The sequence below is a fragment of the Lepisma saccharinum genome, chromosome 3, assembly GCF_977018435.1.
Source record: "Lepisma saccharinum chromosome 3, izLepSacc3.1, whole genome shotgun sequence".
Lineage (NCBI taxonomy): Eukaryota > Metazoa > Arthropoda > Insecta > Zygentoma > Lepismatidae > Lepisma > Lepisma saccharinum.
This window is the reverse complement of record NC_139231.1, coordinates 113,138,596-113,152,756: the sequence shown is the minus strand read 5'-3', so window position 1 is coordinate 113,152,756 and position 14,161 is coordinate 113,138,596. Positions and strand designations below refer to the sequence as shown.

General features: G+C 36.4%; 1 protein-coding gene across 5 annotated transcripts in view; it reads left to right on the top strand.

Annotated features, from left to right (window-relative positions):
* Window positions 1–14,161, top strand: part of form3 (FH2 domain-containing protein formin 3) — a 290,254-nt gene that overhangs the window by 269,749 nt on the left and 6,344 nt on the right. For 2 of the 5 annotated variants that reach the window (XM_083119199.1, XM_083119200.1), the window contains exons 19-24: window positions 1,136–1,270; window positions 2,234–2,290; window positions 6,380–6,551; window positions 9,746–9,867; window positions 11,377–11,523; window positions 12,881–13,044. In XM_083119199.1, coding sequence (XP_082975325.1) covers window positions 1,136–1,270; window positions 2,234–2,290; window positions 6,380–6,551; window positions 9,746–9,867; window positions 11,377–11,523; window positions 12,881–13,044 — 797 coding nt within the window. The remainder of the gene's footprint in view (window positions 1–1,135; window positions 1,271–2,233; window positions 2,291–6,379; window positions 6,552–9,745; window positions 9,868–11,376; window positions 11,524–12,880; window positions 13,045–14,161) is intronic. The other 3 variants (XM_083119201.1, XM_083119204.1, XM_083119202.1) reach the window with 3 other exon arrangements.

Here is a 14,161-nt window from a genome sequence, read left to right as displayed (position 1 = left end):
CATGTTGAAAAATAAGTTTATCATGTCTGGTCTCCCATTCTGGTCGTTTCCTGGCCAGAGCTTGCTTCAAACGCATTAATTGTCGTCGATAACGTTCTCCATTAATAGTTTCACCCGGTTGCAGCAGCTCATAGTACACCACACCTTTCATATCCCACCATATGCACAGCATAACCTTTGCACATTGAATATCTCGTTTCGGTTGTGATGGACCTGGTTCACCTGGCTTCACCCAGGCCTTTTTTCGTTTCGGGTTCTCGTAATGGATCCATTTCTCATCGCCAGTAACAATGCGATGCAAAAACTCCTTTCTTTTCTGTCTTTGAAGCAGCAATTCGCAAATGGTGTTTCGTCTTTCAACGTCTCTGTCTTTCAATTCATGTGGAACCCAATGTGACATCTTTTGAATCATTCCCATGGCTTTGAGGCGTTTGGAAACTGTTGTTTGATCAACGCCTAATGCTTCTGCAAGTTCTTCCTGCGTTTGACACGAATCCTGATCGAGCAATGCTCTCAATTCTTCGTCTTCAAATTTTTTTGGCTGTCCAGGTCGCTCTTGGTCTTCCAGGCCGAAATCACCACTTCTAAACCATGCAAACCACTTCTGACACGTTCGCTCAGCTAGTGCATGGTCACCATACACTTCCGCCAAAATACGATGACTTTTGGTAGCACTTTTCTGCATGTTAAAGTAATGAAGCAGAACACCCCGCAAAAACACTTTATCTGGCACGAACTGTTCAGTTGACTACAAAATGCAGTTGTTGACGCGTCAATCAACTGCCCTATATTATGAACGATGTTCGCTGACAGGAGTTTTCAACGCATGTGTGGCTACACGGAACTGTGGGACGATACGCTCGTTAAGCCATCTCTTGTCCAGGTGCACAAATTAATTCCTAGACCAAATATGTTACATAGTGCATAATTTGAGAAATAATGTGGCAACATGACATCTTTCACCCCCTCAAACAAATTTTTGAAAGACTCTCCTACTTGTTTCATGCAAACTATTTCCCCCAACTGGCAGTTTTCACTTGGAACATTGCTCACATGAAGGGACAATTTATTATCCCTTTGTTATTTTGTATCAATCTTCACTTAAGGATGGATGTGTAATATTTCATATTTGCAGATGTAACTCCCAATGGCACCTTGAGGAGGAGGAGGAGTCGAGTACCTTCAGAAGAAGATGAATCCAACCTCATGGACTTCCTGAGAGCATCTGGTCATGATGGAACTCGCGAACGGAAGTCCTGGGGAAGTCTAGGTAAGTTTTTCACTCTCTATTCATGTAATACATATGGAAATAGAATTATTTACATGAGTGCATATTTGTTCACATGTAAAAATATTTACATATATTTAGGAAACAAAATATTTTTGAGAATTCATTTAGAATTCAATTACAATTTTGTCATATTCGTGTTTATTTTGTAATTAATTTCACGTGTTACCTTCTTCAAAAGACAAAAACTTATTTGTACGTCTAATGTTTATGCTGAAAATCAACAATCAATGTGGGAAATTAAATATTATTCCATAAATAAGGATATTAAATTAAGATCCCCAATGATGTGTTAATTATAGTGCACTTAACTTTAATAATAAGAAAAAAACATGCAAACATTCACTAATATGTATGTTAATTTGTTTAACTAGACCATAAATAATTTCTAAGTCTCTGTCTAGATTTGGCTAAATTAGGTCATTTTTCATTTCCCGACATTCCACTCATTTGGATGTAATGATAGTAAATTGTCCCGCCTCGTGGCTATGGTCTAAGGCATCAGGGTTTGGGCTTGGGCTACGGGACTTGTGTTTGAGTCTCCTGGGGGAAGCATCACAACTATTCACCTGAGATTTTGGCCTGTGTATGGGACCAGTGCCTCCCTACCATCGTGAGGAAATTGGGAAGCTACGAATGAGTAGCATAACCCGATCATGGACTACAACAATGACAGGGGCAGTTGCTAGGTAAGCCCTGGTCCTAAAGGCTGTTGTGCCATGGGGGTTATTAATGATAGTAAATTGAGTAAACCAGAAAACACATGTTTTTAGAATATCATCCCTGTATACATGCTCTAAGGTATCATTCACAATAGTAAGCTTTAAAATATTCGCATACATGATATTTCATTTTACAATTAACAAAACTCTCTGGAAAATACTAAACTGAATTGAAAATTAGGTTTTGTTTTCAAAGGATCTTAAAATTTTTATTTCATTTCAGTAACTCCAAAATTTGGATACCTACAATTAACTCAAAACAACCTTTTGAAACACAAAGGTAACTTTAAAATGAACCAAGTTTGACAATTAAGTTCCCAAATGCACACTGCACTGTTTGTTATGGTTGTGTTATGTGATTAGTTTAACACTGAATGTGTATTTTACCTTTTTTCCCCCTTTTTTGAGGATGTAGTCTTACTGAAATGGAAACATGTTGCATGGTAACTATGAGCCATGAATTTCTTGATAGAGGCATTTAATTATGTGTTAGTGTTCAATGTATTTTACTTTCATATGAAAGGAATGGATTCATTTTTTTTCTCTCATAACAGTGTACTACTTCAAATTTACCTAAATATATCCACCAAAACATAGCTAGATCGAGTTACGTTAAACACTGTGGCATATTTTTTTAAAATTCAAACACGAATGCAATGTCAGAGAAGGTTTAGTTCGTGCGTAGGAGGGGGCTGAGGCAACCTTCCTTAGACTCCACATAACTACAAGCTTGGGTGTAAAATGCCTGTACATGTGTTATATATTCCATAGTAACAGTGTGCAACAAACTGATTTCTTTGAAATAGTAGTTGTGATTCACAGCGATTTTTAAGCTACTGTAACAAGTACCTATATGGAGTGAAATGTTGAAAATAACATAGGCATTACATTGATTAATTGATTTGATATATTTTACTTCAGTTTTCTGCCATTTTTAGCTAATTGCAAAGGTGAGGATGAGTTGTTTTAAGATGAAATGGATGAAAAGAAAGATAATCACCATGGACACCATGCAACACAAGTCCTACAGAGGATTATATTGGCTGAGAGTCTAGATGCCAGTCTGCAGAATGCAGTCCAAAGTGGCTGTGTGGAAGAGACGATGACCTTTGGTACCTTCCCAAAATATCATCCTTTACACCTCAGGCACTAGATAAAGCAATATTGAATGAGTTCCAAATACATGCTTAGATTTTAATGTGTAGAATATTTCTAAACAAACCCAGCTGGAATTTTCTATTGGTTCTAATTGAAATTTCAATTGGATTGAATTGGGTCCAATTGGTTTCAACTGAAATGAATCAGATTCTATCGGATGCCTATACCAGGCTTGTTAGGAAAGTAAAGATACAAACACATTTCCACTTTAGGGGAAAAATGTGTACCAAAGTTGGCAACACTGGCAGTAACCTTTATTCATATGACGAGGATTGGGAGTGAGTCGTCATTGCTGCGTTGTATCTTGTGTGAGGAACACGCATTGGAAATGGCAGCGGCAGTAACTAATCCCACCAGGTGTGAAGTGCGCGCCGTGATCAGGTTTTTGCTGCACAAGGAGATCGGAGATCCATCGAGAAATAGTGACTGTGTATGGGAACGTAATGAATCGGCAAAGTGTGGTGAAGTGGTGCTTTGCCTTCGCAGAAGGTCGGTGTGATATTCATGATGAAGAGAGGAGCAGGAGGCTATCCATGATCACTGATGATATTCGCAATCGCATTGAAGCAGAGGGTCGTGCGAACAGGCGGGTGACAATTAGAGATTTGTGTGTGATGTTTTCTGACGTTTCAAGAAACACTATTCATGAAGTTGTTAGTGGGTTAGGATACAGAAAGTTGTGTGCACGCTGGGTCCGAAAAAGTTGACTGACGAACAGAAAACCAAAATGACTTTGATACGCACTGGACTTTCTTATGCGCTACACAGAAGAGGGAGATGCATTCCTGGACTCCATAGTGACAGGTGATGAAACATGGGTGTTCCACCATACGCCTGAATCCAAGCAGCAGTCACTGCAGTGGTGCCATACCCATTCTCCAAAAGCCAAAAAATTCAAAACCTCACTTTGAACAAGCAAGCTGATGGCAACCGTTTATTGGGATTGCCACGGCATCCTACTGGTGGAATTCATGCCTCCTGGAAGAACGATTAATGCTGAAACCTACTGCCAGACTTTGAAACATCTTTGACGTGCAATTCAAAACAAACGGAGGAGCATGTTGTCACGTGGAATCCTCTTTATTCATGACAACGCCCGGCCCCATTCAGCGAATGTCACCAAGAATCTGCTTGCACATTTTCAATGGGACATCCTTGAACATCTGCCATACAGCCCCAACCTCGCACCCAGCAATTACCATCTGTTCCTGTACCTAAAGAAACATCTTGGTGGAAAACACTTTGAAGAAGTCACAACTTGTTTCCAGATGCAGGCAGCGGATTTGTACGATTTGGGGATACAAAACTTGTTCCACGTTTGAACAAATGTTTGGACAATGGTGGCACTTATGTGGATAAATAGCCTCTGTACCAGTGTATCAAGTGTAGCTTTAGTTGCGTGCAATACATTTCTTGTATATCTTATTTTTCGTTTGTATCTTTACTTTCCTGATAAGCCTCGTAGCTATCGGAATGTATTGGTTTCAATTGGAATCTCAACTGAAGCCAATTGGAAAGTGATGAATTGTATTCAATTGTAAGGTTGTATATATTGTAGAATCTATATGTTATAAATTGATTTAATGACTGACACCACATTTCCTGTGATTTAGACGTTCATTGGAAAAACAGCACACTTGAACTGAATGCATACCACTGAAGTCAGATTTATCTTAATAAACACGTATAGAACTCTTTCTTAAGAAGCAACTTAACTTTAAAGCAGCTAGTAGTTGGAATAAATGATCATATTCGTTCTTGTCTTTTGCAATATGGAATTTCCATTGTTATTCTTGTGTGTACGTAATGAAATTGGAAAAATGAGGACTCTTTTGGTCAACCAAGTTGATCTCGACAGTGTTTTGTTTGTTTATCACTTTTACAAGTGTTGTGAGTCAGATTCTTTGTTTATCGTAATTTGTTGCTGTTTTCGCATCCTATATAGGAAGAAAAATGTGTTAATTTATGACTGAAGCAGTATGTTTTCGATTTTCTATAAGTGTGTTAAACACAATGAAGCTACAGAGTTAAAAACGTGTTCACATATTTTAAAAATTTTTGTATGTGAAAGTTTTTCTAAGTTACAAATTCCACATGCTTTACCAGAGATTTATTTTAGTTGTTTTATATGATTTCTCCATTGCATTTACAGTTGTATAGATAAGAATTATTCATATGCAATATATTGAAAACAATAAAATACTTTCCAATAGAAACCAATTCATTACAATTGACCAATTCATTACAATTAACCAATTGGTTCCAATTTGCCAATCAGTTCGAATAGAGTGTGTAAAAACTCATATTGGCTATCAGAGTCAATTGGAAAAATTTCCAGCTGGGAAGGACTGAATATATTGGTGTATAGTAGTATTTAGCCCCCTCCTCTGAGTTGAAATACACCATGGGGACCTTAGCTGATTCCAGAGAGGAACATCTCCCTAGTCTGCATCCTGCAAACCTTCTCCTCCCCCTCCCCCCTTCCTAACAGAGAAGAATAATTTGGAAATTATATGGACTTTTCCAGTCAAGAGCAATTGCAGTAGTAGACAAGTTGTCCATCACCATGTTCATTTACCTTGTGTCCTGTAATGGAAGGATATCTTTATTATTGTTATTAAAATAACGTTCCTGGATTTTACATTTTCTCACATTTTATGCTCTTTCATCTTGGCCACCTGAAAGACATAAAATCAATGTTACACCATATTATTATTCAAAATTAGTTATTAGGTTGCTCTTTCCATGTTCGTTAAACTGCCCTTCAGTGGATTGTAGCTATGTAAATGAACTGCATGTTTGCATTATTAAAAATTTGAGTTTTCAACTTGTTGAATTGTGATAAAAATTAAGATTTAGTGATTATGTATATTGTAACAAAATCTGCATGTGTTATAAGGGGAAGGTGCATCCTTTATAAAGAAAATATAAAATATTTTGATATTTCATGTCTGTATTCAATTACTATTATTATTTGTATAGCATGTGTTCTGGTTTTGAATTTCATTAAACCGTTTGCTCTGAATTGTCATTTTGAATTTAGTACCCATTATTATATATATTGCACATGACAATGCATGGATTAATATAAATTGCACGGAACTTAAGACAATCGTTTTATTTGGGGATTGAATATATAAAATTGCACGTGCATGAATTGTTGCATGGAATGCATGGAGTGAAAGAACAAGTGGTTCATTCTTGACTTTAGATGGCTATGGCTCATTAGATCGTTCCTGGGCTCGGAGGGCAAGAGGAGGGAGGAAGAGACCTGACCTGTTGAGTGCAGACTTCTCTGGCGAGAGAGAGCGACCCAGTTCGCCTTCACCTTTAGCTGAGCAACGACCAGAACTGCCACCTAGTGATGGAGAAGGGAAACCAAGGTAATTATTAATATGTTCAAATTGAACTACTTGCAAATCCAAGGTATCTTTTTTTTTCTGTTTATTTATTTTTATTTGAGGTGCTTTATTTTACCAAGAAGGAAAGAAAACCTTATCTGTTGACCCAATGTTTCATGCGTATAGTACAAAATAATATTTTTGAGTTGGCATATAAAAACTGAAATATATTTTCCTAAAATATGACTAACGCCTTGTACTAAGAATTTTTTTGTAATAAAATAATATACGAGGTGTGGCTAGAAAAAAACCGGACTGTTGCTACAAAATCTTTTATTGGTTATTTTGTACAATATGAACATTATCCCCTTCAAAGTACTCCCCTGCACTATCGATGCACCGCTCCATACGAACCTTCCATTGCTGGAGACAGTGCTGGAAATCATTTTCTGAAACCATGTTCATGACCTCAGTCGCTTTTGTTTTCACACATTCTACAATCTTAAATCTAGTTCCTTTCAGTGCTGATTTGACCTTTGGGAATAAAAAAAAAGGTCACACAGAGCGAGATCCGGCAAATAGGGTGGATGTTTTAACACTGGGATCCCATACTTGGCCAATAAAGCCTTTACTGACAATGCCGTGTGGGCAGCAACATTGTCCTAATGAAGAATCCATGATTTGCTTTTCCACAAATCAGGTTGTCGACTTCTTACTCGCCCACGAAGTGTCGTCAGCATCGTAATGAAATATTGTTGGTTGACAGTTTGACCTTCGGGTACACAATTCGAATCAATTCACCGACATTTGCAATGTTTGATTCCGTTTTTGATGTGCAAGACCGTCCAGGACACTTGTCGTTCGCAATCACTTCTCGTCCCTCTCTAAACCTCTGAAATCACTCAAATACTTGAGTGCGTGATAAACACACATCTCCGTACATTTCCTTCAACAAACCATAAATTACTGTGGCGGATTTTCCGAGTTTGATAAGAAACTGCAGATTGATACGCTGTTCCACTTTCACACTTAATTTCTTTTCCGACGGAGCACAGATGTACGATTCACTTCGTCCACAAACTACAGAAGAACTGAGCGCCGCGCACCCTGGGCAATCACACAGCCGGTAGGCAAGATATCACGTTATACACCCATGCCCCGCTTATCCGTGACGCACTTGCCGTTTGTCGACAGCAACATCAATCCGGTTTTTTTCTAGCCACACCTCGTATACAAGACCATCTAGTTTTTTTTTTCCCCCCGTCGTCGTCGTCTTGTAGTTCTGATACATATGTTTTTTTATACACTATTTTAACACTCAAATGGTCATCATATAATGCAGGAGGAAATTATTAAAAGTTTAGTGAGGAGGAGGGGGAGGGATGAAATGGTTAAGGGTCTTCTGGACCTTTGGCCAATGCCAGCGAAGCTGTTTTCATATTTCCACTCCTTTCGAAGCCGGAATGATATTCCAACTTCTAAAATAATTATATCTGCTTAGCATTTCTTGTAGAGCATTCACATGAATGTTAATGTGGATTGCTTACTGTGTTGGGTAGATATTTACAAGAGTTTTGTGGCTACTTAAGGAATAAGGAAAATTTGCCTATTTATTCTTTATTTTCCTCTTTTCTTTCTTATATCTTCTTTCTAGCTTTTGATCTCATTTTCTCACTATTAGCACCCCTTTGTTCGTTCTTATGCTACCTCTGTACTTGGTCATTTCTTTAGATATCTTATCTCCTCCCATTTTCTGCCTAATTTCCTTTCTATTTTCTCTTTGCCTTACTTCTACTTCTCTCTGTCTTTCTTTCTTCCACTCTCCATGTGCCCACCCAATGTTGCTTATTTCTTCTTCCTTCATATTTTGCTTCTTTATTTCTTTTCTTCTCTCTCCCTGCATTTAAATTATTTTTCTTCATATCTCTCATTGTCTACAGCTTCCATCATATCTCTCCTCTCTCCCTTAAAACATTTCTTTATTCTGATGGCATGTAAACAATATATCACTATATCCTGCTTAAGAACACAACTTTCAGACTTTGACTCCCCTTTCAAAACTAGCTTCCAGTATCACAATACATAAGTAATTTCCTGTCTGTTTTGGCTTGGAAAGATGATTTTAGAGCATCTGACCAGCTGTCTAGCATCATCAGTGCTCACATTAGGTTATAGTAGGGATGTGCCGAAGCCGATTACAGATATATGAAAATCGGCCGAAATTGACACATCGGCATCGGTATCGGAATCGGCAAAAATCCGATATTTAAACCGGTACAGATTATACTAGAGTTTTTACCTTCTAATAAGTTTTATATTCTAGTTTTGTAAGATTTATTGAAAATTTGGCTATGATTCGTCATTATTGTACAGTTTTTGTAATAAAATTATTGCAGACTCACTCACAGGAGCAACCTAACTATAAAACGGAAATAAAACAGTACATTGCTGAACCAGGATCCGCTGTTGTATTAGAAATTCAAAAATGAGTATTCAAACCTGAAGCAAGTGCTGAGAAAATACTTGGTCATACCTGCTGCATCAGTATTCAGTGATTGAGTGTTCAGTGTTGCTGAACAGATTTGCGATAAGAGAAGTAGGTTACTTCCTGAAGTGCTTCCAAATCTCGTGTTTCTGAAGTTGAATCTGGCAGAACAGGAATTCATTTTGTATTTCAAAGAACTGTTTGTGCACTAATGTTTAATCTCTTGAGAATCCATGTTCTTCTTAAAGGTTCACGTAACCACCTTTTGTAGATGCAAATGTACATTCGCATCTCTTGAGAATATATACGTATATACATATGATATGCAATAGAAATGTACATAGCAAATTTATTTTTGTCATGCTGAAAATAACATCCCATTTCTGTTTAATAATCTTATGTATGTGAATCGGTTAAATATCGGCATCGGTATCGGTTCCAAAAATTGTCGGTGAGTACATCGGCATCGGTAAATTTTCAGCTTCGTCACATCCCTAGGTTATAGTATTGTCAACAATTTTTCACTAATATTTTTCCTGTGTGGGAGGGAGCAAGAATAGGAGTTTATTCAGAATGTTCTGAGTGGGGTGTGTAAGGGTAAATTGAGAGCCAATATGACCAAAAATTTTAAAAAAATTAGGGGGTGTTGAGGAAATGTGGAGGGAGTGTGTTAGGATGTGTGCATAAATCACTAGCACAGAAGACTGCATTACACTAGTGCTTATTACATATATTATCATGTTTTTCACAGAGCTTGGAGGCAGAAGATAGAGGCATGGCTCCAAGAAAACGAAAAGGAAGAAAGACAGACAGAAGAACTACGAAGGAGGAGGAGAACACAAGTTAACCGCCGGTCGCTTGAATTAGATTCAGGTATGTTTCATATGTTATTACAGGGTGTCTTTTGAGAGCAGATTTAGTCATGAATTATGAGGGTATTTTCGTCACAACTTTAAGAAATTAATATACTCTTTTCAAACACTTGGCAGAAACTAAATATTCTATATTCTTCATAATTGTATTATGTTGTTTACTGGGTCACTATAGAAAGTATTGTTGATAGAAAATTTAACTAAATCCTTCCACCTCACATTTTGAGACTTCTTGAATACTGCCAAGGGTTTATAAGATGCTGCAAAAAAGTCACTTATAACAGGTTAAATCTTTAATGTCAGTCATCTGAATAGCATAATTATAATTTGCACTCAAACTTTGGTAGTTAAGCAACTAGGTAGTTTTTCTCAAAATAGAGAAAATTATTTTAAACATTGTAAATTTTGAGGTTTAAAATTTGGAAATTCATCCTGGGAAAAATGAAAATTTCGTGAATTTTGTATTAATTTTACTAAATATTGTCTCATTGTTTGTGCTGGTAAATATAGTATAATCACTGTTTAATAACACAACACATTATTTCTTCTTACAAGTTTCACACACACACACCTTTTTGAATTCCATTTTTAACTGTAGGTCTAGTCTTATTTAGCCTATCTAATTCTAAAGTGGATTTAAAACAAACCTTGGCAAAGCTCTTGTTGGTATCATCAGAACAAATGGAGTTTAAAGAAGATAAAAATATTTTTATGAACAGGTGTTTCATCAAAAATAAAATAAACAATATGCCATGTTGTATCTGATTCAACACTACATGTAGTTCATTGTACCAGTTTCTTCTTTCAACATTATTGTCTCTCATGATGTGAACAAGAAATTTGTGATGCTACACAACTTATAAAGAGCCTTCCAATGGCACAGTGGTAACATTGTCGCCTTGTAATCAAAGGGTTCCGGGTTCGATACCTGATGGAAGTACATATTGGTTCGGATCCTACTTAAACTGTAGGTCAACTTAAAAGAAAAACTCTAACTCAAAAAACTTATAAGAAGAATGAACATGCTATAATGACATGAAATAATGTATAAAATATAGCTAATAACTCCATGCCATATTCTTGAAAATTACGATACAATCATATTTGTTATTCTAAAGGAAAAATAATGATTCTACACTTTGTTTTAGTCTATGTATTTGTTTTACTGAGATAGTGACAGGTTTCTTTGGAGACGTAATATCATTCAAAAGAATATAATTTTTGTTGTTGTAAATTAAATCCTTAGAAGTACATTTCATAAATTGTATCTAGTTGTGTAGTCCTCTTAGTCCTCTTCCAGCATTTTAATTGCTTTACAATTTTTAACTTTTACAAATTAAATACGTACTTAGCTTGCTGAAAACTGTTTTCAATTTATTAGTACTTTATTTGCATTCTATATATATATTTGTGTGTGTGTCCATAAGGTATATGTATATATTGTATATGTATAAAAATCAAAGAAGGAGAAAGGAAACACTCACCAGACAATGATTTCTAAACTTTTCAGAGGGTGAAGGAAGACCTGGCAGTGTGTTACATCCTTTACCAGAGGAAGGAAAATTAGCTGAGGGAACGCAGTACAGACGAGTGTATCCTGACTGGAAGCCAACCATAGAGAAGACAGATGTTGTAGGAGCAATGGAAGCAATAGAAGGTATGTTTTATTATAAAAACCTGGTGTATTTTATTTTTTTAAATGAGAAAAAGATGTTCCCATGAAAAGTAATAGTAAAGGGCTTCTATATTTGCTGTAAGGCTTGGCTGGACTTTTGGCCGATGTGAGGGCAGCTTTTTTTTAAATTTCCCTCTCCTTTAAAAAAATCACTATGATATTCTAATATCCGAAAAATTACAACACCTTACAGATCATTCACATAAATCTTCATGTGGTTTGCTTTCGCTGTTGCCTAGATATTCTCAGTAGTTTCATGGTTCCATAAGTCTGTTAAACTATTGATAATATCTAGACAACATTGAAAGTAAACCATACGAAGATTCACATGAAGTCTCTAGAAGGAACTCTAAGCAGATGTAATTTTTCAGATTTTGGAATATGGTTTTTCAAAACGACGAAAGAAGCTACCCTCACGTCGACCAAGTGTCCAGCCAAGCCTTTTGCTTACAGATTAATAATTCTACTTTAATTTGCACACATCGATATTAATACAAGTATGAGCCTTGTAACTTATTGGTCAGAATGGGAAAACCATGCATTTGTATATAATGGGTTATGAATGTGTAAAATATTTTTGAAGCATTTTACTACACATGTGTATATAAAATGCTTTCCTCTGAACATTGCAAGATTACATTAAGGCACAGAGGGGAGGATGTAGCAGGGGTAGGGACAACAAATATTCATGATCTCAACTGTTGTAAAGGTGAAGTGATCAGCACTCTGCTCCAGCCATTTTACTCCACTCCCTCTCCTACACAAGGTTGGCCCCAGGTACACATTGTAATAGAGACTGGGTGAACCCCAGAACCACTTTATGCTGGGACATATTCAAAAAATTCCCACTTGATATCACCTATCCTGGGAATCGAACGTGAGCCCCACATGTAACAGTCAGGCACTCTACAGGCTCGACCACCACAGCTCTTCCACTATATGTATGGTGAACTGACATTAATTATACAAAAGTAATATTATTGCTGGAAGATGCTCATGATTTGGAATTTTATATTGGGATTTCAACAGAATAATGCATTTGTATACTTATGTCATGTGAATCAAAAAGTTAAGTAATGGAACTTAATTAACTTTATAATAAAACAGTTACAGTAATGTTGGCTTTTTAAGCAAGATAAAACTTACTCAATACATTATTAGTAATAATAGTAACAAACTTCAAAATTAATTCCTAAATTGAGCAACACATGCAATGTGTGATAAAGTTACATATTTTTTGTTTTATTATGCATTATAAAGTTTATATTTATACTTGAACAACAACTTTATTGAAATTGCAAATTCGCTACTAATTCGTTTTGTTTTCTTGTTGTGTCAGAAGCTCAACAACCACAAACACCTGTGAAAGACAAGTCTCCATGGAGGAAATCCAACTTAAACGTTCCTAACAGCTCAGAAGAAACAGAAACGGAAGCTAGAAGGCTTAGGCGAATGAGATCCCGGACCCTGATGGATGGAAACGCATCCAGCAACTCACTCCAGGTAAATCCAAGTCTCAATACTATCATCCAGATTTTAACAATGGCCCTTCCCAAGTAGCCACCACCGTTGGGCCAACGTGGGAAAGGTTGGCTTTACGTTGGTTGGCAAATTTACATTGGGCCAACGGTGGTTGCCAACGTTTGCCCAACCATGGAAACGTGAGTCAAAATCAGTTTTATAAACAACTTTTTAATACTAAGACAACTTTCAGGAGAATGCTGAAAATTCTAGAGTGTAAAATAAGTGACATGTAACAGTGTTTCTTTTCGAATATTTCAGTCACAGCAAATACTGGAAATATAATATATTTTTAATGAAAGTAGAAGCTATTTTTAACTTGCAGTCACTCACCAGTCCTTTGTCAGCCACCATGGATGAAAGTTGGGAATTGCTTATTGTTTGTCTCTTTTGCTGTAGTAGAACAAGAACATTCTTACAGGTATTATTGTGAAAATGGTTAAGCAATGTTATGTGCAGACTAAATTCCATGAAAGGTGGAAAAGTAAGTAAACTCTAGAAGGTTTTTGTGCTACCACTTGAAGGTTGGGTGCCTTGAAAACAATGATACCATGTGACTGAGAAAGTGCTGTGTATTTTTCTCATTTTCATAAATAACTTGAACTATTCTTTACATTTTGTCTCACAATAAATTATGTATATATCAGAAAACAAACCTATCCATTCTTTAGTTTTCAGTAGGAAAACCATATGTTGAACCAACGTAAAAACCACACATTTGGCCCAACGTTTGAATCATCTCCAAAATTACCGTTGGCCAACCATAATCAGTACAGTTGGCCCAACGTTTGGCGAACCACTTTTGGTTACTTGGGTACTTGTGTGATAAATCCTCTAATTTTTATTTACTTGCTTTTAGAGAATGTAAATTCTCTTGATTATTTTTCCACTTGTCCTGTATTCAGAATGATCCAGTCTTAGAATTCCTTTCTCAGTTTCTTAGAAGGCAATCTCTTAGAAAAACTTGTTCACTACATAAAATCATGACTTCACCTTTGCAATGATCTTTTTTTATATATATAAATAACCTGTATTCATTGGCAACCAGATCTGGTGACCACAATGGATGCAATCTGTGCAAACAGCATAGTGACTAATG